The sequence below is a fragment of the Phytophthora sojae genome (genome assembly GCF_000149755.1).
Source record: "Phytophthora sojae unplaced genomic scaffold PHYSOscaffold_1, whole genome shotgun sequence".
NCBI lineage: Eukaryota > Oomycota > Peronosporomycetes > Peronosporales > Peronosporaceae > Phytophthora > Phytophthora sojae.
The window spans coordinates 5221950-5247124 of NW_009258115.1; the positions used below are offsets into that span (position 1 = coordinate 5221950).

General features: G+C 51.7%; 14 protein-coding genes across 14 annotated transcripts; 3 read left to right on the top strand and 11 right to left on the bottom strand.

The window, feature by feature from the left end:
• Positions 1-298: 298 nt before the first annotated feature.
• Positions 299-1580, top strand: PHYSODRAFT_554350 (hypothetical protein; the record flags this gene model as incomplete). Its single annotated transcript, XM_009517008.1, has 1 exon — positions 299-1580. The coding sequence occupies exon 1, from the start codon at positions 327-329 to the stop codon at positions 1578-1580; it is 1254 nt and encodes a 417-aa protein (XP_009515303.1). The 5' UTR covers positions 299-326.
• Positions 1581-1803: 223 nt separating this feature from the next.
• Positions 1804-6451, bottom strand: PHYSODRAFT_473192 (hypothetical protein; the record flags this gene model as incomplete). The annotated part of the gene is made up of 4 exons (XM_009517009.1): positions 1804-2881; positions 3101-3254; positions 3306-3930; positions 6182-6451. The coding sequence occupies 4 exons, from the start codon at positions 6449-6451 to the stop codon at positions 1804-1806; spliced, it is 2127 nt and encodes a 708-aa protein (XP_009515304.1).
• Positions 6452-8305: 1854 nt separating this feature from the next.
• On the top strand, positions 8306-8818 carry PHYSODRAFT_321736 (hypothetical protein; the record flags this gene model as incomplete). The annotated part of the gene is made up of 2 exons (XM_009517010.1): positions 8306-8628; positions 8701-8818. The coding sequence occupies 2 exons, from the start codon at positions 8306-8308 to the stop codon at positions 8816-8818; spliced, it is 441 nt and encodes a 146-aa protein (XP_009515305.1).
• A 528-nt stretch (positions 8819-9346) lies between these two features.
• On the bottom strand, positions 9347-10216 carry PHYSODRAFT_293681 (hypothetical protein; the record flags this gene model as incomplete). The annotated part of the gene is made up of 1 exon (XM_009517011.1): positions 9347-10216. The coding sequence occupies one exon, from the start codon at positions 10214-10216 to the stop codon at positions 9347-9349; it is 870 nt and encodes a 289-aa protein (XP_009515306.1).
• A 325-nt stretch (positions 10217-10541) lies between these two features.
• Positions 10542-10902, bottom strand: PHYSODRAFT_378027 (hypothetical protein; the record flags this gene model as incomplete). Its single annotated transcript, XM_009517012.1, is given in 2 exon segments — positions 10542-10802; positions 10819-10902. Coding segments are annotated over 2 exon segments (345 nt in total), but the record flags the coding sequence as incomplete, so codon positions are not given.
• A 548-nt stretch (positions 10903-11450) lies between these two features.
• On the bottom strand, positions 11451-12473 carry PHYSODRAFT_466681 (hypothetical protein; the record flags this gene model as incomplete). The annotated part of the gene is made up of 2 exons (XM_009517013.1): positions 11451-12254; positions 12378-12473. 2 exons carry the CDS (start codon positions 12471-12473, stop codon positions 11451-11453), a joined length of 900 nt encoding a protein of 299 aa, XP_009515308.1.
• A 1390-nt stretch (positions 12474-13863) lies between these two features.
• PHYSODRAFT_472264 (hypothetical protein) lies at positions 13864-15114 on the bottom strand (the record flags this gene model as incomplete). The annotated part of the gene is made up of 1 exon (XM_009517014.1): positions 13864-15114. One exon carries the CDS (start codon positions 15112-15114, stop codon positions 13864-13866), a length of 1251 nt encoding a protein of 416 aa, XP_009515309.1.
• A 297-nt stretch (positions 15115-15411) lies between these two features.
• Positions 15412-16053, bottom strand: PHYSODRAFT_401044 (hypothetical protein; the record flags this gene model as incomplete). Its single annotated transcript, XM_009517015.1, has 1 exon — positions 15412-16053. A coding segment is annotated over one exon (642 nt), but the record flags the coding sequence as incomplete, so codon positions are not given.
• Positions 16054-16148: 95 nt separating this feature from the next.
• On the bottom strand, positions 16149-16457 carry PHYSODRAFT_293683 (hypothetical protein; the record flags this gene model as incomplete). Its single annotated transcript, XM_009517016.1, has 1 exon — positions 16149-16457. One exon carries the CDS (start codon positions 16455-16457, stop codon positions 16149-16151), a length of 309 nt encoding a protein of 102 aa, XP_009515311.1.
• Positions 16458-16809: 352 nt separating this feature from the next.
• Positions 16810-17367, bottom strand: PHYSODRAFT_467244 (hypothetical protein; the record flags this gene model as incomplete). The annotated part of the gene is made up of 1 exon (XM_009517017.1): positions 16810-17367. A coding segment is annotated over one exon (558 nt), but the record flags the coding sequence as incomplete, so codon positions are not given.
• Positions 17368-18367: 1000 nt separating this feature from the next.
• Positions 18368-19767, bottom strand: PHYSODRAFT_470265 (hypothetical protein; the record flags this gene model as incomplete). Its single annotated transcript, XM_009519760.1, has 3 exons — positions 18368-18856; positions 18922-19173; positions 19255-19767. The coding sequence occupies 3 exons, from the start codon at positions 19765-19767 to the stop codon at positions 18368-18370; spliced, it is 1254 nt and encodes a 417-aa protein (XP_009518055.1).
• A 631-nt stretch (positions 19768-20398) lies between these two features.
• Positions 20399-21028, bottom strand: PHYSODRAFT_258339 (hypothetical protein; the record flags this gene model as incomplete). Its single annotated transcript, XM_009517018.1, has 1 exon — positions 20399-21028. One exon carries the CDS (start codon positions 21026-21028, stop codon positions 20399-20401), a length of 630 nt encoding a protein of 209 aa, XP_009515313.1.
• Positions 21029-21679: 651 nt separating this feature from the next.
• PHYSODRAFT_293685 (hypothetical protein) lies at positions 21680-22474 on the top strand (the record flags this gene model as incomplete). Its single annotated transcript, XM_009517019.1, has 1 exon — positions 21680-22474. One exon carries the CDS (start codon positions 21680-21682, stop codon positions 22472-22474), a length of 795 nt encoding a protein of 264 aa, XP_009515314.1.
• A 126-nt stretch (positions 22475-22600) lies between these two features.
• PHYSODRAFT_321740 (hypothetical protein) lies at positions 22601-25099 on the bottom strand (the record flags this gene model as incomplete). The annotated part of the gene is made up of 4 exons (XM_009517020.1): positions 22601-23677; positions 23902-24034; positions 24170-24824; positions 24886-25099. 4 exons carry the CDS (start codon positions 25097-25099, stop codon positions 22601-22603), a joined length of 2079 nt encoding a protein of 692 aa, XP_009515315.1.
• Between the last annotated feature and the right edge of the window lie 76 nt (positions 25100-25175).

Genomic DNA, 25175 nt, shown 5'->3' on the forward strand with positions numbered 1-25175 from the left:
CCAACCACAGGCGTCTAGCGAACCGGACAAACTAGCAAACGTATAGTATTATACTAGTCGCGGCTGAAAAAGAACACCTATCTATCATAGTAATTTCTTGGGGAAACTGTCATATTAATATAGTAATAGACTGTTGATTCTTCGGACATATTATATATTATACTACTGTATTAGTACTAATCCAACGTCATCCGCGTTCGTAGACGCAATCGGTGGCAAAAATGTGCCCCGCACTTCCACTTCGAGCGGATACCATTCCGCCTCTTCATTCCGCAATTCGCTCCACGTGGACCATCCCCCGAAGTCGCCTTACCACCGCCGCCGACATGAGCGCCTTCCCGTCCATTAAGCTCACGTACTTCGCCGCCGCCGGGCGCGCCGAGGCGCCGCGCCTCATCTTCTACATGGGCGGCGTGCCCTTCCAGGACAACCGCGTCAGCTACGACCAGTTCAAGGCCACGAAGGACTCGCTGCCCCTGGGCCAGTTGCCCATCCTCGAGGTGGACGGCGAGGTCTTCACCCAATCGCACGCCATCGCGCGCTACGCCGGCCGCCTGGGAGGACTCTACCCGGTCAGCGCGCCCTACCTCGCGCTCAAGATCGACGAGGTGCTGCACGCCATGGGCGAGGTCGAGGAGAAGATGGGCCCGTCGTTCCGCGAGTCGGACACCGACAAGAAGAAGGCCATGCGCGAGGAGCTGGCCACGACCACGCTGCCGCGCTACGCCGGACTCATCGAGGCGCGCCTCGAGAAGATGAAGCAGATCCCGGCCTTCACGTCCGACGACGTGTACGTGCACGAGGTGGTGCTCTACACCTGGGTCAAGTCGTTGCGCGCCGGCTACATTGACTTCATCCCCACGATCGTGCTCGACGGCTACAAGCTGCTGAACGAGGCGTACGAGAAGGTCGCCAACCACCCCAAGGTCAAGGAATGGTACACGCTGCAGCACAACGCTCCCAAGCTCAAGCTCACCTACATGCCCCATCCCGGACGCGCCGAGCCCATTCGTCTCGCCTTCTTCATCGGAGGAGTTGAGTTCGAGGACGAACGCATTACCCGCGAGGAGCTGGCAAACCGCAAGCCCTCGCTGCCGTTTAACCAGCTTCCGGTGCTCGAGGTGGACGGTGATGTCATTGCTCAGTCCCTGGCCATCCTTCGCTACGCCGGAACGCTGTCGGGGCTGTACCCGGCTACCGACGCGGTCGCTGCGTACCGCATTGACGAGATCTTTGCGCTCCTTGACGATATGTTCAACTTCCCGCTCTGGGGCGCTTCGTTCCGCGAGAAGGACGCGGAGAAGCAGCTGGCCATGCGCGGCGAGCTGGCCACTGGCATGGTAGCCAAGACCCTGGGCTTCCTTGAGAACCGCATCATCAAGAACAAGGGCCCCTACGCGGCTGGCTCGACGCTCACCGTGGCCGATCTTGCCATCTACGGCGTGCTGCTCGGCTGGAAGACCGGTGTGCCAGGATTCCCGACCACCATCGCCGACTCGTACACGAACTTGCAGCGTGTGTTCAAGCAGGTGAAGAAGCACCCGAAGGTGGTGGAATGGGACGCTGCCCACAACCAGTAATCAGTCGAAGGGTTTTTTCTGGCACTTGGAAGCTGAAATTGTTTTCTCGTGATCATGTACAGTTTGTTTCCATGGACAACAGCGATGCCTAGCACACCAACGTAGACCAAACATCCATACGAAATTCAATACACACGAGCAAGGCTACTCAATGTAATGGCAGAGGTTCCGCATCCCCTCACATAGTAGCTTTGGCTAAAGGATCGCCCTGTCAAAGTGCCAATTAGCTTGAGTGATATGCGGTGTCCATTGCTGCGATCGATGAGACCAAAACCCCGATTATCTCAAGCTGCGCCAGCAGTGTTGGGATCTCCTTCGCTCGAGGATCGTACGCCCCACCTGTCTTGGAAATTCGTACGCTTGCATTTTGCCCGTTGCCCTCAGCTGCAATTTCCACCGGAGCCTTGATTTTTTGGCGCAGAAGCGAAGCCCGAGCTTGTGCATCTACCAGACTTCTGAATCCGCGGATAACCAGAGCAGTGCTGGGTCCTTGCAGGTATTTCGCAACTGCAGTGGCATCCGGAAAGTTGATATCGGGGATCTCCCATGTAAATGGTGTCATGATATCGTTAACCTGATCAAGCAACCACCGACGGCGTTTCGAAGCAACAGGTAGAAGACCCGTGGCGTGGTGCTTCGGCAACGACGTCTTCATCAAATAATCCACCACTGGGCCAAGCAGATTTCCATCCATGATTTTGAAGAGACTCGCTACGTCAATGAGCGCCTGTGGGTTTTCACAGACCATAGCGTGCTTCCACAGTAAGTCACGATGACACGAATACGCAAGGGTTTCCGGCAGTGAGCTACACAATGTTCGGGCTCTTTCTACCGCAAACATCGTGAGCCTCGTGTGAGCTGCTGGTTTATCCACGAGCATATCGGCCAACTGTAAAGCGAGCCCCATCCGACTCTCCGACGGCAGATCATTGATGGAGCTAAGGAACGATGCACTGACATCATCCCAGCCAAATCTCCGCACGATTTCGGCCAGCAACGGGAGTAGTTCATCTTTTTCTTGAAGTCGAACAAAGTACTTGCTGAAAAACTTATCAACAAGGTATAGGTCGCCCGACTCGGCTACGGTCTTCGCAAGTTGCCGACAGAGCAACAAAAGCGCAGACGACTTGTTTAACTTCTCTGAAAGCTGGCCTGGGGAATGCGTCGTTGTTTCTGCTGCGTCGGGTGGCTCAGTAGAATTATTGTTTTCCTCAGCTCCAGCTCCAGTAGTGATATCGCTACTTATCAACGTGAGCGAGTTCTTCGCGTCAGCACTAACAGGCCAGGCAACAACCGCAAAACTTTTTTGCTCTCCATGGCCATGATCAAGGCTTGCGTTTCTGGATCCGCACAGACTGTCCAGAGTTTCCTTTTCAGGGTTGAGGAAGTTCAGCTTTTCGGTCCACTTAACAGCGATCGAGTCCGTATCGCTAAGCTTTTCTCCACTTATCGAGTACCACGATACGCTTTCTCCAATATTCGTTTCGTCTGATTCGCTCGAATTCCCCGCCCGTTTACACCGGAGACAAGCAATGTAAAATCTCAGTTGGTCTCCTTCAGGAAGCATGTTGTTGGCATCTCGTAGCAACCGGAAGCGTCCACGATCAATACCAGAAAGAGCTTTCCAGCCAACAGTTTCAATATTGCTCGTTTTGTATGAATTGATGAGCATCACTGCGATAATTGGGTCATCTCCACGCTTGGCCTTGGTTGCAATTGCCGTACTGGCTTCAGGGTCCGCTCTCGCAGCCCGCTGGCCATCTTTTCCTCTCAACTTTCTGATTGCCTCAGCGACCCGACTTCGCAGCAAACGGCTTGATTCCCTTCTACTCAAACACGATGTGCCCATCGGCAAGCAGAGCGAATACACTACCACCAATCGGTATCCACTCGTTACCTCCTCCACAGCACGATACTCTCCCGTAGTATACACTGCATAATGGGGCGTAAACGCAGCCGTACCGTCCTCCTTCCCCAGCGTATACCGTAACGCATCCGATCCAGCTTCTTCGCGTACGACCAAATCACCCCCACTGTAACATGACGGAAGCTGCACCGTAAGTTTTGCGACACAACACCCGACGGGGTCAGGGGCTTGTTGGTCCTCAAGTCGACCTCCCTTTCCAAACAACAGCATCATCGTCATCATCGGCGAAAGTCCGACATCGTTATACCCCAGTCTCTCGGCACACAGTCCGCACAACTGCTCAAGACCCTTCGCCCACTCCGGGTTGGTCATCTTTACTTGGCTCGGGTACAGCAGACACAAGTTGCCGTGACGTTGTTGAGCTTGTCTCTGTAGCAAAACAGCGTTTTCCTCCCGCAATGGAAGCGAAATGTGGCCAATGTCCTCAACTATTAAACCTGGTAGAGCAGGGAGCATGGGGGCGGCGTCTCCGAACGACAATACGTCTTGGGTATGCGGAACCTGGCGAAGCAGGTCACTGAGCTCCTGGTAGACGGACCTTCTGGAGACGGACACTTGGCTAGGCAGCTTGACATGGCCGAACGGCCAGTGGGAGGCTTGAGGCATGGCGCTGGACGCGGAAGTAGGGAAATGACGATCAATTCTAAAAACCGGCCTGGATTGACCAATCAGCGTGCTAAAAACGTACTACTTCAACTACCCCAAATACTGTACTTGTAAGTTGACGAATTACATTTACATTCAAGTACATCCAACATGGAGCTGTCCTCGTCGGTTCCTGAGATCTACTTACTCGTCAATTTCAATGACATGAGGCTCGTCGTCTCGTGGTCTCTTCTTGCCCGTAGTGTTGTTGCTACATCCGACCGTGTCGCCTTCATCCGCGGTATTCTCGTTGACGAGCAGCTTGTTTAACCGTTCGAGTTCCGCCTTGTATTTCGACTGGCGCACACCGCATTTCCTCAATATTTGAACCGCATTCCTCAATATTTGAACATTCGCACCCAGATCTCCATAGTGTGCTGTTATCTCGATCGGCGCGATGATCTTAGCAGACAACACACTGATACGATCCATAGCGTCGTCGATAGCACCAAACCCGCGAATTATAAGACATGTGTTTGGCCCCTGAAGGAAAGTTGCAATCGCACCAGCGTCAGGAAAATCTGTGTCTACCATCTCCCAGCTAAATGGATCGTCGACGCGCTCGATATTCTTGATGCGTTCAATTTGTTTGATCAACCAGTGACGACGTCGTAGAAATATAGGAGCAATTGGAATACGCTGGCTCGGTGGAGTTGATTTGTCGACACTTTTCGACAGGGCATCAACAATTGAGCCAAGCTGCTTCCCACCAAATGCATTGAACAGTGCTGCTGCGCTTACCAACACTTCTGGATCTGCACAAGCCAGGGCGTGCTTGAATAGTAGCTGCAATTCCGGTAGTGCTAGCAGCTTTTCGGGAAACGTGCAAAACAGCATTCGCGCCTTCTCAACTGCAAACGTTGTAAGAGCTTCCTGCGCGATTGCATTGGCATCGAGTTGCTCTGCCAGACCCATTGCAATTCCAATACGATCCTCAAACGATTCATCACTGATGCCACCGAGAAGAAACGTAGACACGTTGTCCCAACCAACTCGTTTCACGATGTCCGCAACTGCTGGGATTATTGTACGCTTCTCCTTCTGTCGAGCAAAACTGAACTTGAAGAAAGGCTCGACCAAAGTGATATCGCCGGAAGCGATGATATTGTTAGCGAGGTCTTGGCAGAGTTCCACTTGTGCCGACTGGCGTTTATTCCTCGTTTCCTTGGTGTCTTGCTGTGGTCCAGATTTCGGCGACTGGGTCGATATTTTTTGCGGGTTCCTGAGTGGTATTCGAGTCACAATATCATCGTTGTAGAATCTAGCGACACCTCTAGCAACTGCTAGGGGACGTATTGTATCCGCCCACATTGGCCTCCCAACGATCGAAAGCCGTTCATGTACGCGGGCGCCATGGGCTTGACTACTTCTCCACAATTGTCCAAATGTTTTATTCCCTGGATTCAAAAAGCTGAAACGTTTTGTCCATTGAGGCGAAGTGGGAAGATTACTATCCATTTCACCACCGCTCGTCGAATACCACAAAATGCTCTCTTGCACCTGCTCTTCTTTATCGTATCCCAGCAACTTGAAGCGAAGACAAACAATGTACAACTTCAGCTGATGTTCATGAGGAAGAAGGGCGTTTGCTGCTGTCAACAGTTCAAATCGCTCACGATCCTCACCGGTAAGCACCATAGACCCGCTTGACTCAACTTCAGATTTCTTGCACGAAGGTGACAACATTAGGGCAACAATGGTCTCCTCACCCGCGGTTGCACGCTCAGCTTGCACCTCCTTCTTTCGTTTTGTCAGCTCACCAATTGCCACTACGAGCTGATTTCGAGCCGAGCCAGATAATCTTCTTCCAACGCTGAACTGCGTATCAGGGTGCAAACACAGAGAGTAGAGCATCACCAACCGATACCCACTTTCCACTTGTTCACAGTCCGACAAGTGCCAGCTGCGTGCACCACATAATGCGGTGCAAAGGCTGCAACACTGTCCTTCTTTCCCAACGCAGTTTAATGCCTCGGCTCTCAATCGCCGCTGCATTCTCTCGACGCAACGGGAGTGAAGTATCTCCAACACCCTTTATATAGAGCCCAGGAAGACTTGGCAGCACTGTAGCCATACCCCCGAACGCGTATTCGCCGCCATTGCGCGGTAATTGGCCGAGAAGTTTGCTGATGGAGCGGCAGATCGGATCCTTGGGAACCAACGTATCGTCCGGCGCCCCGATGGAGTAGAAGGGCCAATAGATTAGGTCCAGGTCGTCTTCGGTCTCGGTTTCACTAGAGTCCGCGAGTTGGTCGCCTCCGTTGGGCCCCGCCGTTGCGCTGGAAGCGATCGATGCCATGCCAACCTTGGTGCTGTGGAGAATGCGAGAACTGACTACAATGGCCAATCAGATTGCACCAAACTTGTTGCGCGCGTCACAGATTTCCTCTTCGATTTTTTAGATAGCATTCCCAACGCAACTTTCACCATGGCGAAGCTCAATGTAAGCTTTGGTCGTAGTGCCAAGAGATATAGGGGGGTGTTACGTTAGGCTGGGAGGACTGCTTGAAAAAAGATTAAGTTTGTTCTTTCGCAGTACTAAGTAGGTATGATTCAATCGACCTGAGTCTTAGTGGTTAGTTTTTACCAACTGAAACAAGACTATAGTCTTCCATACTGGAAGATTTCAGTGGCTCATTATCCCACTGAGACTTTTGCTACTACTACATAATGTAGAAGAAATGGTGGGACAAAATTTGATTTCAGTATAGTGTACCAAACTTTTGTCCTAAGAGTCTGTCCAAGGACGCATTTGTGGTACACCATACTGAAATCAAGAGAAGTATCAATTTGTCCTATTGTTTGTCCTAGCCAAAGTCTCAGTGGGGTTATCGGATGGATGTAGCGTATGCGAAGCAAGCCGATGGATAAGTACTTCAGTATATTATCCATCTTAGCAGAAGTCGGAAAATAAAGTGCGAGTCGCCGTAATGTTTATTGCCATACAGACGCCAATATTTGGTATACTAGTAATTCCCTTTTTTATTAAGTGGTCATCTCCTGCGCCTGCTTCGCAGCTGCAGCATCTGCCCAAAGTTGTACTTTAAAACTGCAGATGCAAGCTTCGACTACAAAACTATGCCAACAACTACCAAGTCGCGCAGTACAACAGCGGTTGCGTATGACCTATAAACCTACATGAAGCAGCGCCAAACAACAACCCTCTCAAATGGAGCCAACCACCTGGTGTCTGCGAGGCCACCTTGCTTGGTATTCGACAAACATATTTGGTTTCATGGGGTCCTGAACTTGCTTGACAACAGTAGACACCCGGAGATAAAGGTGTCCTCGTAGAAACTAAATTATGGAGTTGTTGTGGGCTGAATGATTATTCGGTATGCTATTCTTTCGCTAATGTTGTGTTAATTCCATTGTCGACCTTCGGTTTTGTGTGGTACATGGTGCCGCTGACAACATGGCTACGTTGTGTAAGTATGGTGTGGCAAAATGTTGTTTAAATGTTGCCTGAGGTACAAGCAACTTTTTTTCGACGAATTATACAGGATAACGTTACTAGTACCGTAGTAGATGTAGGAAGGACTTGATAGGAAGTCAGCGAAGATGATTTCTTCCCCATTTGGATCGAATGCGCGACGATGACTCGCGCGCGCGGCCAATGACGCCACCAGCCAGCAGCTACGGGCAGCAGATGACAATTAGTGTGCTCTCCGAGATACCTCCAGATTGGACGACGTGCGTTTGGCCTTGTATGCATTTTGAGGAGGAAACCTGACCAGTGCGGAAGCACTCTTCCTCTCAGCCTGAGCAACTGGCATTCATGTACGAGCAGCACGTAATAGAGGGCCATGCCATGTGTTGAGTTGTAGAGATAGGGCCACCCAACTAGACGAATGCACTGAGGGGGCAAAGATGGTAAAGGACAAGATCGAATCGCACACATCTGTAGAGCTCGCACGGTACGTGCTCCACTTTGCCCAGTCGAGCACCACAAAACCAAAGATCGGTTGGGAAGTCGGATGGCCATGGAAATCAAACACCAGCACTTCCGGCGATGGAGCGTTCGTCGTCAAGATGTGCGAGGGACAACCTTATAGGAGTAAAATACCAAGTGGTGCCAGCAACGGCCAACTCACTTTACATTTCTCCGCCTACAGCACAAGTACCTACCTGAACCAAGCTCCCAACAACCAAGATGCGCTTCTCGTTCGCCCTCGTCCTTCTTGTCGCCCCCGCCCTCGTGTCCGCGACTCTCGATCCGGCCACCTCCAACACCAAGGGCAAGTGCCCGAGCGTCTACAACTGCAGCGCGACCAAGGTCTCCACTGCCATCCAGGCCGCTGAGTGCTCGCACAACACCCGTACCTCTGAGACGCAGACGTTCGCCGTGTTCGTGACGGACCACCAGTATGACGGCAACAACGGCTACCCGTACGGCACCTGCTCTGCCTACACTTGCGAGTCACCCACGGCGGACGTCATGACCGCCAACGACGACTGCTGGACCTTCTTCTGGAGGTAAGTCCTGCGCCGAATTCAAAATTCTAGTATGAGATCACAATGCTGACAATGTGCATGCTGTGTGAACAGTGGCAACGGAACCGACAGCGGCGTCGGAACTGGCTGCATCAAGGACCCCACCACGGGCAACTGTGGCTGCGAGAACTCGGACGGCCAGTTCATCGCTGACAGCAGCAGCTGCGTGTAAATCGATGGCTCGGAGAGGTTCAAGTGCATCGGTTCTTGACGTTATTGAGTGTAGTAAGATGAGTTGAAGAGGGAGAAAGAAAAAAGCTGGGAGGAGCGGCCGCCGGAATAAACGTGTAGTGATCATTGGTATGTCCTTGCATCTCTTTGGTGTTCATTAGTCCCTGTGGACTCCTGTATGCATGATTGATTGACAACATTAGCTATAAAACGCTGGCACTAGATCAGAAAACGACAGTTCCCCGAGTATTTCACGACACTTCAGTAACCTTACAGCTTAGAAAAATAAAATAAAAAGCAAACTACGATCTTCATACGCACATGCGGGCGATTGGCGATTGAGACTAGTCCATGGAGACAACCTCCAGGTCCTCGTCGTGCGAACGCTTCTGTCCGATAGCGCTCGTGTTGCTACGATCAGCGTTTTCGTCACCCACATGGCTACTTAGGTCCTGTAGCAACAGATCCATCTTGGCGATTTCCATTGTACAGCTCGCTTTCAGGTTGGAATCTTGTTTTGTCAGTTGCACTACGCTTCAGCTCCCCTCTTCCTTGCAGATACGTCCAAAGGACCCTCAATACGCATTCGTAGCAAAGCAGCTCGAGTACGCGCGGCTCCGATGCTGTTAAAGCCCTCGATTACTAAAGAAACCAGGGGCCCCTGAAGGAACGTTGATATGTTAGCAGCATCCGGAAAATGTTCGTGGGAGATTTCCCAGTGTGGTGTCACTCCTCGCGAAACTTGTTCTCTCAACCACTGACGGCGTCGATCCACGACGCTAGTGAATGCTGCGCGATGTTCCGGTAAGCTGGAGGAATTGATGAGTTTTGAAAACTGGTTCACGTACGGACTCAGCAAGGAGCCCTCAACTTGGGCCACGACCTTGAGTAGATCGGTGCAGACTTTCTCGATATTGCAGTCCATGGCCCCTTTCCAGAGCAATCCCACTTCTTCCGAAATACATCGATCAGAGGATTCAATGGTGATGCGAGCCTCCTGAAGCGCGAAAGTTGTGAGAGTGACTCGTGCCTGAGGGTATTCCGGGAGCACTTCAGACAGCTTCAGTGCAAGGCACATGCCTTCTTCCAGTTGCTTGATGGCGTTGATGAACAAATTGACGACGCCTTCGCAGCCGACACGTTGCACGAAGCGAGCGATATCAGGAATGAAGTCAAGCTTACTCTCCAACCGTATGAAGTACCAATTGAAAAATACCCCCACAAGCGGCAATTCTTCCGTCTCAGCAATAACTTTCCAGAGCTTCTGGCACAATGCCATCGGAACACAAGATGCTTTTGGTTGATATGTTTCAACCTCGAAGAGTAAAAATCGCCGAATTTTGTCCGTGGCCCCAGAATCATCACTCAGAATCGAGAACGTAGCGGCAATATCTCCCATGTGTGTATACCTGTTCGCAATGTCAGCGCACGCTGGCCATGCGACGATTCCAAAGCGCGCGTGGTTGCCAACGGAAGAAGTACTTGACTTTTCATGACGGCCAAGCGTGTCGTTGCCCGAGTTCAGCAATTTTAGAGTTCTCGTCCACTCCTCTGACCTCCCTCTACCTCACCTCCCAATGAGTACCACGAAACCTGCCCCAATGCCACCTCTTTTTTCGGCCTAGACGTGAAGCAGTGTCGAGGATACATGATACTGTACTCCAGACGAGCAATGTAGAACAGCAGCTGCTTATCCTGGGGAAGAAACTAGCGGCCCCCGTAGCATACACTGCGTACTGAGCCGTGAGACTCTCAATTCCAGTCTTCTTCCCGAAACCATACCGGCACTTCTCCTTCCCCCCTTCATAAACGACCAAATCCCCTCCGCGATACTCCTCCGACGGCAGATGCAACACCAATTTTCCCCAACATCTCTTCGATTCATCATCTCGCAGCCTTTCCAGATACCCCCCAGGGCCCAACAGCCACAACTTGGACAGCACCGGCTTCAGCTGAATGCCTTTAAGCCCGACACTCTTAGCGTACTTCTTGAAGCCCAACCTCCCCGCACAATTTTTCAATGGCACGCCCCCATTCCAAGTTCTTGACATGAACGTGGTCGCCCGGAAGCACCCACGTACTCCGGCCAATGGGAATAGAGTGTGCAGTCAATCTGCGTGCGTTCTCGCTCGACACTGGGACTGGCAGGGGTCCGAAGCTCTTGATGAGCAGCTCTGGTACCACCTGAAGCGCGAAATGCTCCCCCCCGAACGACAGTTCCCCCTTGAAGCGTGACATTTGGTCCAGTAGCGCGATGATGGATTGGCGGACGGCTCCATCTGGCTTGTAGTTGTCCCCATGGCAATTGCTGGAGCAACAATTGTGCTCGAAGAAAACCTTCATAGCCCCGCACTTGACGAAGCGAAATGCGGAATGACGTAGTAGTTGAAGTTGGCGCCCCACCTCAAGCTAATCATCGCACGCGAAAAGGAGAATATTATCCAATCCCTGCTCAGCTGCGCGCGTCTCATATTTTTTGTTAGCGTAATGAATCACAACGCCACTAGTATAAAATAAATACAACGGAGACAGATTCTTATAAAACAAATTCCCTATTCGATGTCATGTATAGGATCCAACCACTTGTCAGTCCAATGTCCATGTCTTGAACCTGTTGTGTCACGACAGTATGACTAGTGCAACATCGCCGTCCATTTCACGACCTGAGGGTGAGTGGACACCGTCTTGTGAACTTGCAGCAGGTTCTTGAACGACTCGACGACAGACACAGGCACGCCAGCTATGCGACCACTTTTGAATGTCCACAAGAGCGAGTAGATCGCAAGGTCTGCAACCGTGAGCCTCTCTCCGACAGCAAATGATCCATTCCACCTCGCTACGCGCTTTTCGAGATAGTCGAGCGTTTTGGGGAGCGTATCCTCTGCCAGTGTGGCGCGCAACTTCATCTGCTTCTCCGGGTCTTTCTCGAAATACGACGCGTTCCAAGTGCAGGAGCTGTAAAACTCATCGACAAGCGAAAACACTTCGTCGATTCGTAGCGCCTCCTTAAAGTCCCTTGGCGAGTATAGTCCGCCAAGGGTGCCAGCGTATCGCAAGATGGCCAGTGCCTGCGAGATCACCTCTCCATCCACGTCAAGGACCGGTAGCTGGTTGAACGGCAGCGAGGAGCGCCTTTGCTCCAGCTCACCCGCTCCAATTCGTTCATCTTCGAACGGGATTCCTCCAATAAACAGAGCCAGGCGAATCGGCTCAGCTCGACCAGGGAATGGGAAGTACGTCAGCTTCAGCTTTGGCGAACTGGTGCAGACTTGGAGGGCCTTCGGGTTTATAATTCTTGGATGAGCTTCCACCTTCGACTCAACTTCACGGACGCCCTTGTGCTTGTCAATCTCACCACCGAGTCCAAGTTTACGCAAATCTTTCACCCAACAGTACAATGCAATCTCGTGAAGCAACAGGTCGGGATAGCTGGAAGCCTGTAGTGAACTCTCCAATCGCGCTTCAATAAGCGAAGCGTAGCGGGGAATAATAGCAGTCTCAAGCTCTCTCTGCGCTATCTCGTTGTTGTTGTCAGCGGTGAACTTCATCTTAGCTTCAACCTCACTCAAAGCATGAAGGATCTCGTCGACTCGGAGCGCCAGGGTGGGGGAAGTGACTGGATAGGAGCCGCCTAGTCGCCCTGAGCAGCGAAGCATGGCCCGCGGCTGGGTCAGCGACTCCCCATTAACGACCAGCTGAGGTCCTTGGCCATCGGAATGCGTGTCTTCGAATACTACACCGCCAAGGTAGAGGGCTGCCCGCACGGCATTGAGGCCTTTCGGCGCGACGAGGTGCATCTTGAACGGCGGAAAATGAAGGATATCGGCAAATCATTCGGGGTTATCTGGGCTTGCGCGGTGGAGTGCCCTGCCGGTGGGCAAGGCACTCCACCACGCTGAAGGTCGTATATTCGCAGCGAATTCATCCTGTTTTACGTGTAATGCGCCTACCGAGAGGTATTCGAATGTGTCACGGCGGACTGGGCTTACAAATGGCCTTCATTCCATTCAGCGAACCTTCGGGTGAGCTTTCACCTGGTCGAACACACGCTGCAAGTTGTGGTACGGGTCCGCGATGATTGAAGGGAAGCCGGGTCTACCGGCTTTGAGGACGAGCAGGAGCGCGTAAATAGCTAGGTCTGCCACAGTCAAGTGCGCTCCTGTTGCGTAGGGCCCCTTAAACTTCGAGACGAGGTTATCCAGTCTCCAGTGTCTTCTTGGGAATGACGCCTCGCGCCAAGCGCTCACGCAGTTGAAGCAGTTTAGCTGGATCTGGCTCAGCGACTAGTTTGCGGCAGTTGTACATCTTGTCCATGAGGGCAAACAGCTCGTCCACGCGAGAAGCCACGCCGTCGGGTAGATTCCTGCGAGAATGCCAGCGTAATGAAGAATAGCGAATGATTGAGAAATGCCGTTCCCATCGACTTCCAGTAGCACTTCATCGTGGCAAGCTCTTCCGAGGAGAGTATGGCGTCTTTAAACTCGATGTTGCCGATGAAGAAAGCGAGGCGAATAGCCTCAGCACGGTCTGGAAGCGGGAAATAGGTGAGCTTGAGCTTTGGCGAGTCTTTCTTCACGCTAATCCAATCATCGCTTCCATCGCTGCTCCGTTCCGGGCCGGCTTGAAGTTGCTTGGCAACCTTGTCGAAAGTGGCGTTAAGGAGCTTGCATCCGTCCAAAACTTCAGTTGGAGCATTGGTCACGCCTGCTCGGAACGTTTTGACCCACGCGTCGAGAGCCAACTCGTGGATGAAAACCTTGTCGGAGCGGAAGATCGACTGTTCCTGCATCTTTTTACGACGATCTCCAAGTAAAACAACGTAGCGAGGCAAAATGACTTGGGCAAACTCATCGCTCATGTCATCTTCCGTGACTGCGTCTTCAAAAGGAACTTTAAAGTACCAGTGCTTTGGAGGAAATTACAGAAGGAACGAAATCACCACTCAAAGAAATGTGTTTCATTTTCTTAATGCACTAGTGCCCGCTTGCCTGCTTTTCAGAAAACAATCGTAACCCATTTGACAGACACATTGACACCTCGGCTTGCTTACGCATGGGCAGCGTTCCACTCGGCCACTTTCGGATGCGCCTTGACCTGGTCGTACACCTGCAACAGGTGCTCGTACGAATCCGCGATATCAACGGGAGTTCCAGGTCTGCCAGTCTTCAGAGGGAGAATCACCGCGTAGATCGCCAAATCCGCCACTGTCAAGACTTTCCCCGTAGCGTACGGGCCCTTAAAGGCGGCCACACGCTTCTCCAAAAAGTCCAGGGTCTTAGGGATAATACCCTTGGACAGACCCTCGCGCAACTTCTTGAGCTTTTCCTGATCGCGCTCACTGACGGTCTCGCGCCATGCAGGACTGTTGTACATTTCGTCGATCAGCACGAAGATCTCGTCGACACGGGAAGCTACAAGCGGGTCGACCGTCGGGTAGAGGCCCGTGAGGTTTCCCGCGTAGCGCAGGATAGCCAACGACTGTGAGATGGCCTCACCGTCAACCTCCAGCACTGGTAGCTGGTTGAATGGAAGTTCCGACTTCACCTTCTCAAACTCATCGAACGACAGTCGCTTGTCTTCAAACTCGACGCCGCCGATGAAGAACGCCAGTCGAATGGGCTCCGCACGGCCTTGGAGCGGGAAATACATGAGCTTGAGCTTCGAGGTATCGTGCGGCAGGCTGTACCATTCCTTGACCTTCGGGTGGTTGGCGATCTTGTTGAACACCGCATTGTGGAGCTTGTAGTCGTCGAAGAGCGTGGTCGGGATGTGGTCAAGCACACCTCGCTTGATCGCGTTCATCCACGTGTAGATCGAGATCTCGTGCACGAACACGGCATCAGATCGGAACATTGGCAGCTCCTGCAGCTTTTGCAGTCGAGCCTCCACCAAGGCGGCGTAACGTGGCAGAGTGACGGTGGCGAGCTCTTCGCGCATCGCTTTCCTCTTCTCAGCATCTTGCTCTTGGAAGGAAGGGATGATCTGGTCTCCCATTTCACACAGCGCGTGCAGCATCTCGTCAACTTTGAGCGCTGCGAAGGGAGTGCTGACCGGGTAGAGACCGCCAAGACGACCAGCGTAGCGGAGGATTGCGTAGGTCTGAGTCATGACTTGACCGTCGACCTCCAACACCGGAACTTGACCCAACGGGAGCGACAGCTTCAACTCAGGGAACTGCTCGTGGCTCAGGCGCTTGTCTTCGAACGGGACACCACCAATGTAGAAGGCCAGCCGAGCGGCCTCAGCGCGACCAGCGAAGCCAAAGTAGCTGAGTTTCAGAGCTGGGAACGCAGGCATGCTTCGACGTTGGGGGCTGGGCTTGGGTGGAACGGCGGGAAATGAGGAATGAGTGAATACATGGAAGGCGGCAAAGACAATGCTGACGCAAACTCTCTTTTTCGAGAAAAAGTTGGTTCAACGGGTGCAACGAATGAAGGTCAACGATTACTACAACACCGGAACGTATTCACCTGGGAATGATTGCAACCGTGCTGATGCTCCTCTTACTTAAAGATTCATGAGTCACTCTGTGCGAGGACGCTTCATGCCGATGGTTGAGGTGAGAGTAGGCGCCGCTAGCGGGTAGTCGCTTGATAGCCGTGCAAGCTCGTTGTTCATACTATCAATCTTTCTTCTCAAGCTGTCAAAATACTTCCGGGTCTTGATAATTTCGACCGAGGCATTTCTCCCGCTTCCTCTTGCCGACATCGTGTATGATGCGGTAGGATTAAGCTCGTACGGCGGAGTGTTGTCACTCACAAACTTACGCGCTGCTACGATGCCACCAAAACCACGAACTGTGAACGAAGACTGCTCCCCACGGAGGAATTGTTCAACTCCAGCATTGGCGGGGAAGGTAGCGTCAGGTATTTCCCATGAAAATGGCTTGGAGAGGCGTGCAATTTCACCAACAAGCCATTGATATCTCGCAGCTACTAGTGTTGCGAGTCCCGTCCGTTGATTTGAAGGGCTTGCTTCATCGACGCATTTGGAGATGCTTGTCAGTACAGGACCGAGAAGATTCCCACCCATTTGCTTGAACAGCGCGTCAACGGCCGTAAACGCCGCTGGGTTTGTACAAGAAGCCGCGCATTTCCACAGTAATCCAAGATGTTCAAAGGAAGAGAGCACCTCTTTTGTTACGCCTTGTGCTTTCTTTACAGCCAGCATGGTGGCAGGAGGTTGAAGTTTGGCTTCAGCTCTGCAAGAGTCAGCCAGTTTGACAGCTAACAACATTGCATCCTGTAGATTCTGTCCATCCAATGCCCTCCTGACATGTTTTGCAACAGCTTCCCATCCAAATGCGGCCATCATTGGCACTAGAGCAGGCGCTAGCTGGTGCTTGTTCTTGAGGCGATAGCCGAGCACAAATCCCGGCAAAACTCCATGAAAGGGGATACACAATTGTCCTTGTCCCAGGAAGAGACGTGTTCCATATCCTTCTCGTTACCATCCGCTAGCTCCATAAACGTCCGTAGCTTCGAGGCATTGACGGAGGCTTCAGCAAGAATGATCTTGATTGCAGCGGCCTCTCCAATTAAAGTAGTCGTATTTTGCAAGTCACTTGCTAGGGGCCAACCGACGATAGCATGCGCTTCGTATTCAATTGTTTGCTCATCCACCAATCCATCGCGACTCATGTGGTGCTCCAAATTTCCCGCGGCGTGAAGCTCCCGATATTCAGGAAGTTCAAACGCGCAGACCACGGAAGTGGATCGCCTCCGTATTCGTAGTCCCAATCGCGTAGCTTTTCTCCGTTGATAGAGAACCACATGCTCGACTCGGACTTTGACGAGACTTCCCAGGGTGTTCCCACCACGCCATTGTCGCGTCTAGACACACGCCCGAACCCCTGATTCCGAAGAGAAAGCCCCTCCACCGATGCAAACGTCCCTAATGAGATAAGTAGACTGGTTCAGTTCAACGAGGTAAAACTTTAACTGCTTTTCTGGAGGAAATAGGGCGTTCGCTTTCCGCAGCGCTTCGATTTGTTTACGGTCTTCTTCCTTCAGCAACTCGACCCAAACCAGCGTATCCATAGTTCGATGACAGAAGCAGCGCAAACGTGTCTTTCTCTCCAAATGCAGCCATAGCGTCACGCATTACATTCACGACCAGCTGACCCGCACGCCTTACTCCGGGGGAGTCCTCATCTTCAGGTAGTCGCAGCGAATACACCAACACAACTCGGTAGCCACTCTTCACTTCCTCGACAGCATGCTCCGCGTCAGCAACGAACACCGCGCAACATGGACTGTACGCAGCCGTGCACGCTTTCTTGCCCATATCCATCCTCAGGTGTTTCGAGTTGTCTTCGTCACTGTACACCACCATATCTCCACCCGTGAACATCGATGGCAGCTGCACCACAAGCTTGGCAACCTCTCCAGCTACTCCTTCAGCACATTTGCGCTTCTCCAGCCGCCCACCAGGTTCATACACCACAAGCTTCTCCAGTTCCGCGTCTAGTTCCGTGCAGCCGTAGCCCAACTCCTCCCCCACATGATAAAGGAACTCCTCGAGACGAGAGTTCCACGTAGGGTTCTCCAACCCCCTGCCAGCTCCCACCGCTTCTCTCCAACGTCAGACTTGGTGTACTTGTCCAGCAGTAGCTTTGCATATTTCTCCGTCAATGGGACCGGAATGGACTCGCCATCTTTGACTTTGAGCCCGCAGACAGCGAGGAGACCTGAGTCGGTGTCTTCAAAGGCGAACACGTCGTCCCGAGTCTCCGCTAGACGCCCCAACGCCGCGCCTAAGGCTACACAAGCATCCCCCTTGGGTAAGTAGCCCATGTCGTCGATCTCCCCCATGGCCGCGAACGGACAATAGGCCTTCTCCAGGTCGAAGAGCTCCTCCGGCACCGAGATCATGTACTCGAGACTCATTGGAAGGGGAAGATTCGAGTATAGCCATGCGACTGGAAGTCTCAATTAAGGGTTAAAGATGTTCTACGTTAGTAGTGAGGAGGAAGAGGAGGGCGAGGCGTGGTCGTTCTACTCGGTGGGAGGACCCCACGACGTGCTGGTTCCAAGGGGAGAAGCGACTCGAGAGATCAGTGAGCTGCTGGGGAGGGTGGCGCACGGCTTCGGGGGTCGAGCGGACACGATACCGGATCTACCAGGACTGAGTGTGAACGATGTTGGGCATGTATCGTTGCCTCTGCCTACAAGAGACGCTGAGGAGTTGATGGAGAAAGGGGGGAAAGTTGGCGCTCTCCACCGATAACAGCAGCAGCGCAGGTAACACAAGTGAGCGCGGGGGGAGCACGTGGGTGGTGGGTGGCGGATTTTTTCCATGCCAAAAAAAGTGCCAAAAATAAAAAGAGGTTTTCCATACCACCGGATTAATTGCATGCCATACAAAAAGCAAATGAAAGTATTTAATTCTTGCCATACAAAATACAAGTGAAAGTGTCCTAGACGGGTTGATGTGTAGCAGGTCCCTAGTTCGCAGCGCCCGAAGCCCTCACTACATCTAGCCTCATTACATGCAACCTCGTCCTAAGCAATGAAGAAATCTCAGAAGTTAAGCGACTTCCTGCTTGTTTTCAATTCCTGGGGGGAACAATGTGATGCCCCATCCGATGTGCGTAGTTTATCGCGTTGGCGAGCTCCTCGGCTGCCATGGTCACCGTTTCACTGCGTTTCTCGTAGTAAACGTCCCAATAGCGAGCCCCACCTTTCATAAAGGGAGGGTCCACTACCCCCACAAGGTCTCGATCTTCGATTTCGCCATCCCGGTTTTTAGTTGGCCATGTACTGAGAACGCTCCAATTGATAACGCTCGCAGGAGTTTTAATGAGCCATGAAATGAGAGCATCGACACTGTACTGGCCAGGTGATGGCTTTTCACGCTCAAGACACTGTTTTTTCTTTCTTGGTCGACCGGTTGGGCGTCTCATCAGCAAGCCTCGTAGCATCAGCGAAAAGTCCAAGCCATCAACGAGTTTTAAGCACGCCATAACGTGCCCACACAGCCATCCCGTTTGGTAAAACTCTTTACAGTCGCATTTAAATTTGCTTCGCTGGGCCCGAATCTGTTAGACCGTATGCACACACACAAACGTTAGTAATGCATCTACAGAGCAAGGTATTGAATTACCTCTTCAATTGTCCACATGGGAGAAGCCCAGTCGTGTTCAATAGGAGTTCGCGATACAATATCCACAGCGTGTAGGGACTGGTACGATAGTTGGATGCTGTTCACGACCTCATCTTTTTTGAGAACTCCCTCAAAGGACTTGGCGTAACGTGATGTCCTTGTGTGTGTGACCTTTTGCCCGTACAGATTTTCATCGTGAATGAGGTAATAGTCTGCATTGAAGTAGTAGCGGTTGATGTTGGCGATTTCACGCTTAGACATCCGCTCGTGGCATGGGTAGTGATTGCCAGGGTCACAGAGCCGTTTGGCAGCTTGATACACTTTTTCATCAACGGGACCTGATGCAAACGGCCACAAGAACTCGGTATTTGTATCGCGGCCGCAGTGAATCACTATCTTTGGCAAAGTGACGGCCAAGACATGCGATATCGCATGTGCTGCCGTGTCTGAATCGACATCATTCGTATCCTTATCCTCATCATCCTCGTCGTCGAAGTCAGCATTGTCAGGATAGAACTCGGATTCACTACCATCAAAATCGTTGCTGTCATTTGGAGAGTCGGATCCGGATTTACTGGACCTTAAGCGGCGCCTATCGGGGTCCGACAAGTCACCATGGTCTGGTGAACTCGGCAGAAGATGCCGTGTGTGATACCCACTCGTGCTCAGGGTGAAGATGTCCCCATCACGCTTAGTTACTCTGACCTGGGCTTTGCAATCAACGTGCGATGCACAGACCAACACCGTAGTGCGAAGAAACAGAGACCTCTCTCGAAATGCCGTATTCTCGCGCGACTGCAAGTGGTGGAGTGCTTCTGCTATTGACTTAAAGGTTTTGCTGTGCATGATGATACGCGCACCTTCTTTTGTCGTGCTGATTCGAGGAGCAACGGTGCTGTGTCGGTCGACCACCACCACATCGGCAGGAGTAGGGGCTCTTCGGTACGAATGCGAGTTTCGGGCGGATCTCGTTTGAACAATATCTCCGCTGAAGTCGTGACTCTCGCTGGAGGAGACCTCGCCAGCGCTCCGGTTCATAACCCCCCTCCCTTCCCACCTGATGTTTATCGGAAGGCCAGCCAAGACCCCGTCAAGCCACTAGTTAGCGCGATGTGAGATGGAAGCGTGACCACGCAACCGCTGTTAGAGAAAGCGCAAGAAGCTTGAAGTCGGCTGTAGAGAGATGAAAAGTGAGGAGGGGGCTGCTGTGTTACTGGTTGCTGAGCAAATTGAAGAATGAGAGACGCTCAGACGCGAACCAGCCGCCGCTGTAGATAGAGGGGAAGATAGTTTCATATCGATGCAGCAATCATGAGTTTCATATGTTAGTTACATAACCACTCTAGAATACATGTCAGAAATTACGGTTTTTATTACCGGTTTAGTTAGTTACTTGCGAATGTAACGTTTAAATCAAGCGAAAAAAATAAAAACAATTCTTGAAACGAAATTGTAACCCCTACGCTCTAGGTACGATTTAGTCACTAAAGTGGGTCAAATCAAAAGGAAAGTCGCTCGAACCGTCCTCGAAGAAATCCTCAGCAGGATCATAGGCGTCGTCATCCTCGACACGGTGTGCAAGCCAAGTGTGCCAGTCAGGCATCTCGTAATCTTGATCACCTGTTTCCGATTCGGATGCATAGCCGGTACTGTCGTCATCGCTCCACATGAAATCACTGTCGTCGCCACGGTCGGTGTCGCTGTTGGCCTCTTCTTCATCGCCGCCATCTTCCGCTTCTTCAACGTCCGACTCGTCTCCTTCAGCATGGTCCGTGGCAGAACTATCCTCCATTTGCGGCACGTCCGAGTCCTCGCTGCTCTCGCTGCTCGTGTCCCCGAAGAGGTCCGCGATTGCCGTGCCGTAGGGTTGGGGCTGGCGAGGTTCATCTTGGTCTTCTTGGCCATCCTGGTCATCTTGGTTATCTTGTACATCTTGGTCATCTTGTGCAGATCGAGCTTGCCGTAATTCTCGAATTTCTGTTTCTTGAGCTGAAATTTCACGGTGTAGGTCGTTCATCACCTCGACTGCGTTTTCGTAGGACGTCCGCATGCGCTTGTAGGCAACGTAGAACTCGTCGCGCTCTCGGCGTAGTAGTTGGGATTTCATTGCAAATTGCAGAATGACAAAGTGTATTATGGTGCACACATGCTAGAAGTTTGTCCCAAAAACATGGGCTTTTGGTCGCCAGATATAAATGAGTCTAGCTGTTTCATGCACAGGTAGAGGCTTTCTTGCCAAAACCCATTCAAAACTAGTGGATACACTGAAGATATTATATTAGTCTTTCCTAAGCACGTGTGCCGTTTCGTGACCAAACCCATTCAACACTAGTGGATACACTGAAGATGTCATAGTAGTCTTTCTTAAGCACGTGTACGGTTTCCTGACAGTATATACGCCTGTCAGGAAACATCACAATTTTTGTTGTTGTTGTTGGCTGGCAACGACAGCCTCAGTAACGATTAGGATAATTCAAAACTTAGAAGAGCTCAACTTTTTGCGGGAGTACTTGTGGTATGCAATTCGCCCGGGTGGAATGCAATTCATCCATGTGGAATGCAATTCCTCCGGCTGGAATGCAATTAATCCTATTGGTATGGAAAACCTCTGAAAATGGCATGGAAATGCAAGGACTTGTGCACAGCTATCGGCGACCTGGGCGATGCCGCACTTGTTGATCTGTTTCTTAAGAAGTACTTGTCCCGGCTGAAAACCAAACGAGAGCTAGCCCCAACCATTGCCGTGCTTGTTCGAAAAATGAGCTGGGAAAATGTGGGCGCTGCAATCCTCGGGTACATCAAGCTGCTACCGTTCCGAGATGGACTGGGATTCGCGCTAGGGCTTGCAGAGATTTTATCGGACAATCCCGCAGCTCGTACCGCAGTGACAACATTTTTGATTGAGCAAGCGTCAGCATCCAGTTCGTCGCTTAAAGCGCTCGCGTTGTGCGATGATGTCGGACTGCTCTGGAAACTTGCCGTATCTTCTAGCAATCATCAGTTGTTTTACGACGTGGAAAAACTACTCAAAGGATTGAACGGAGTAGCTCTCGACCACATTGTCAAGATGCTTGCTAAGTGTACAGATGGGACTACTTTTCCGGAGCCCTACACAACTCTAGTTTGGCTCGCTACAAGACGTTGCGAATGGGTGACGAATGAAGTAGCTGAAATCGAGAAGCCATTCACATGGGAATTCCGTGACGCCAATTTCCCTGGTGCTGTCGAGCTTGCTAAATTCCTCGATAGCCCAGGCCGCTGTTACCGGATTGATGGGTTTAAGGGAATCGCAGAAGCTCGAGCTCGGGTCGAAACCCTCCTCAAAACGGTGAAAGCACCCCTTACGATTACAGCAAGCGGAAGAGGGCAAGATGCACATGTTGGAGTAACGAAAAATGGCGGCGAGTATGATTTCAGGAAGGAAAACTTGTCTTCATACCAAGAAGAGATCGATATGCTGAGGAAACTTGTGGTCTCGAGTAAGGAAAAGGCAACAGTGTCAAAAATGCAGAATGGCCTCACAGTAGAAAAAAAAGGGATGAAGTCGCTGTAAAACTCGAGTAGCTTGCCAATGAACTGGAGTTCATGCAATTCAAACTACTACAGTACATTTAGACCAAGTGCACAGGAAAAGCGAGAACATCCGAGCATCTGCAACAAGAAATAGGTGTTGTAGACCTCACGCTGATGGCGGCACATTGCCGTCACTTGCTGGCATGCCTTTGGCTTGCATTAAACTTCCAGAAGATCCCATGAAATCTTCACTCGTCCGTTCTCGTCGCTGTTTCGACCCTGATGGTTCATCGCTGGATGTTTCCGTTCGAGGCCGTTTATAACCACTGACTTCTACACCGGCAGAAGCAAGTGGGCAGATCTGAGCTAGGCGTGTTAGCTCTGCCGTCAATTCATCAAGTTCGTGCTTCGACGGGTGATGATGCTCGCGCGTCTTCGTGACAATCACAATGGCGTTCATCCCACTGCCGTGTGCTGTCATGATATATGACACACTTTGCTTCGTTTGAGACTGGTGATATGTGATAAACTTTTCCGCTCCCATGATGTCAGAGAACCCACTGATCACGAACGAGGCCTTTGGTCCACGAAGAAATGCCTCCACTCCTGCATGCCCAGGAAACTCAGCCTCGGGCATTTCCCAAGACTTCAGCCGTGACACTTCGTCTTGTAGCCATCGACGCCGTCTTGAGAGTAGTGAGGTTGAGACAGCACGTCCTTCGGGTGATGTGCTGGTGTCCACCGTTCGCGCGATCACCCCCACCACAGGACCAATTGCATCTGTTTCCATTCGCTGAAACAGACTTTCGATGACGGGGAATAAGCTCTTGTCTTTAAATCTTGTAGCCGCCTTCCACAACTGTCCAATCGATCGGGATGCAGCCAGCGCCAGGATAGGTATCTGCTGGGCCTTGGACACAGCAAGCAGTCTCATGGTACTAACGGCATCCTCGTCGCTCAAATACTCGGTCATCTCAAGCACAAATTCCATGGCTTCAAAGGGGGCCATTCGGTTAATGGCGTTGGTGATTGGCTCATGAACAGCAATCCAACCAAGCTTCTCCAAGAGTTCGCCCAGAAAGTCGGCAAGTAGCCCCTTCCTTTGGACGCGGTCGAAGTATCGAATGATAAACAGCCAGGCTAGCTCCACATCGCCTGTTGCCGTTATGGCCTTGCACAGATTGCGACAGAATTTCGTGTACTGGGAAACGATTGTGTCCGAGACGTCGTTATTTTCCTGCTGCTGGCCAGATGCCATATTCATAAATTCCCTCAGTTTGCGGTGCTAACGGGAACATCGGCTAGAACAGTCTCCAACGCAGCATTGTCTCCGATGAACTTAAGCACATTCTCCAGATTAACGGCGATTGGCCAGCTAACCAATGCATACGCTTCGTACTCAATTGACTGCCCGGCATCGGAAATGTTACAGCAAGCGTGCTCTCTCCATATTTCTCGTGGCGATACGTGATCTGGATTCAAGAAGTTGAGTTGTGACGTCCACTCCAAAGTCGAGTCTGCAGCATTATCACTATCCCAATCAGGCACGATGCCATCCTTCGCCGAGAGCCACACCGTTGCCTCAAACTTCTCCTTGATTCTCCACCACGTACCCACAGCACCATTTCGTTTTGCTTGAATGCGTGGATACGAGCGGTACATTGTACTACCATCACCACCGGGGTATCTTACTACGCTTGCAGTGTGCGTCAAGTTGGAGATATAAAACTTTAACCTCTTGTCATGAGGAACCAGATTGTTGGCTTTTAGCAGCGCTTGGAACCTAGCATGGTCAACACCAGCCAGATGCTCCTCCTGTCGAGCTTCAAACGCCTCAAAACCGCCGTAGTTGTTCTTCAGCAGGAGCGCAAAAGCCTCATTCGACCCACTAAACTCTGCAACAGCATCTTTCAGCATCTTTTGCACAAATCTCCTCGACCGATTTTCCACATCCGCCGTTTCATCCGGCGGTAAGCGTATCGAGTACACCAGAACTACTCGGTATCCACTCTTCACCTCGGTCACTTCATACTCCGTGCCCACCACATACACCGCATAGCTTGGCTTGAAAGCCGCAGTGCCCGTCGACTTCTCGAAATCAAATGCGTACTTCTTGGCCGCGTCTTCGTCGTCATATACCATCAGCTCCCCTCTCTCATGCAACGACGGCAGCTGCACCACCAGAGTCGCCACCACGTCCTCCTCCTCTACATGATCCACCCACTTGTCCAAGCGACTACCTGGTCCGAACACCATCAATTTGGACAGAATAACGTCTAGCAGCGCGTCCTGGAAGCCCAATTTCTCCCCCACCGACGCCCCGAGGTCCCCCATTTTGTGATTCCATTCCGGGTTCTTCATCCACACCTGGTCTGCCGGTACTGATCGACCTGCGTGCATCGATCAGAAGACACCGGGCGAAGCTCTCGGCCAATGGGAGGGGAATCACACCGGCGTCTCGTACTACCAGGCCAGGTAGAGCGGGGAGGTCGCAATCCGAGCCCCGAAACGCGTACAACCCGGAGTTGGCTTCCCCGATGCGACCCAACGCGTCGCTGATCTTCACACACGACGCTTCTCTGGGCGCATACTCGCTGTCGTCCGGGTCCAGGACGTCTCGGAAGGGCCAGTACGCTGCCACCAAGCCTTGCAACTCTTCCGTCATGTCAGGCAGATTCGATAATGACACACTAGGAGGTGGTTCCATTTTATCCTAGCGTCGTTTCTATTGGCTAGATCTT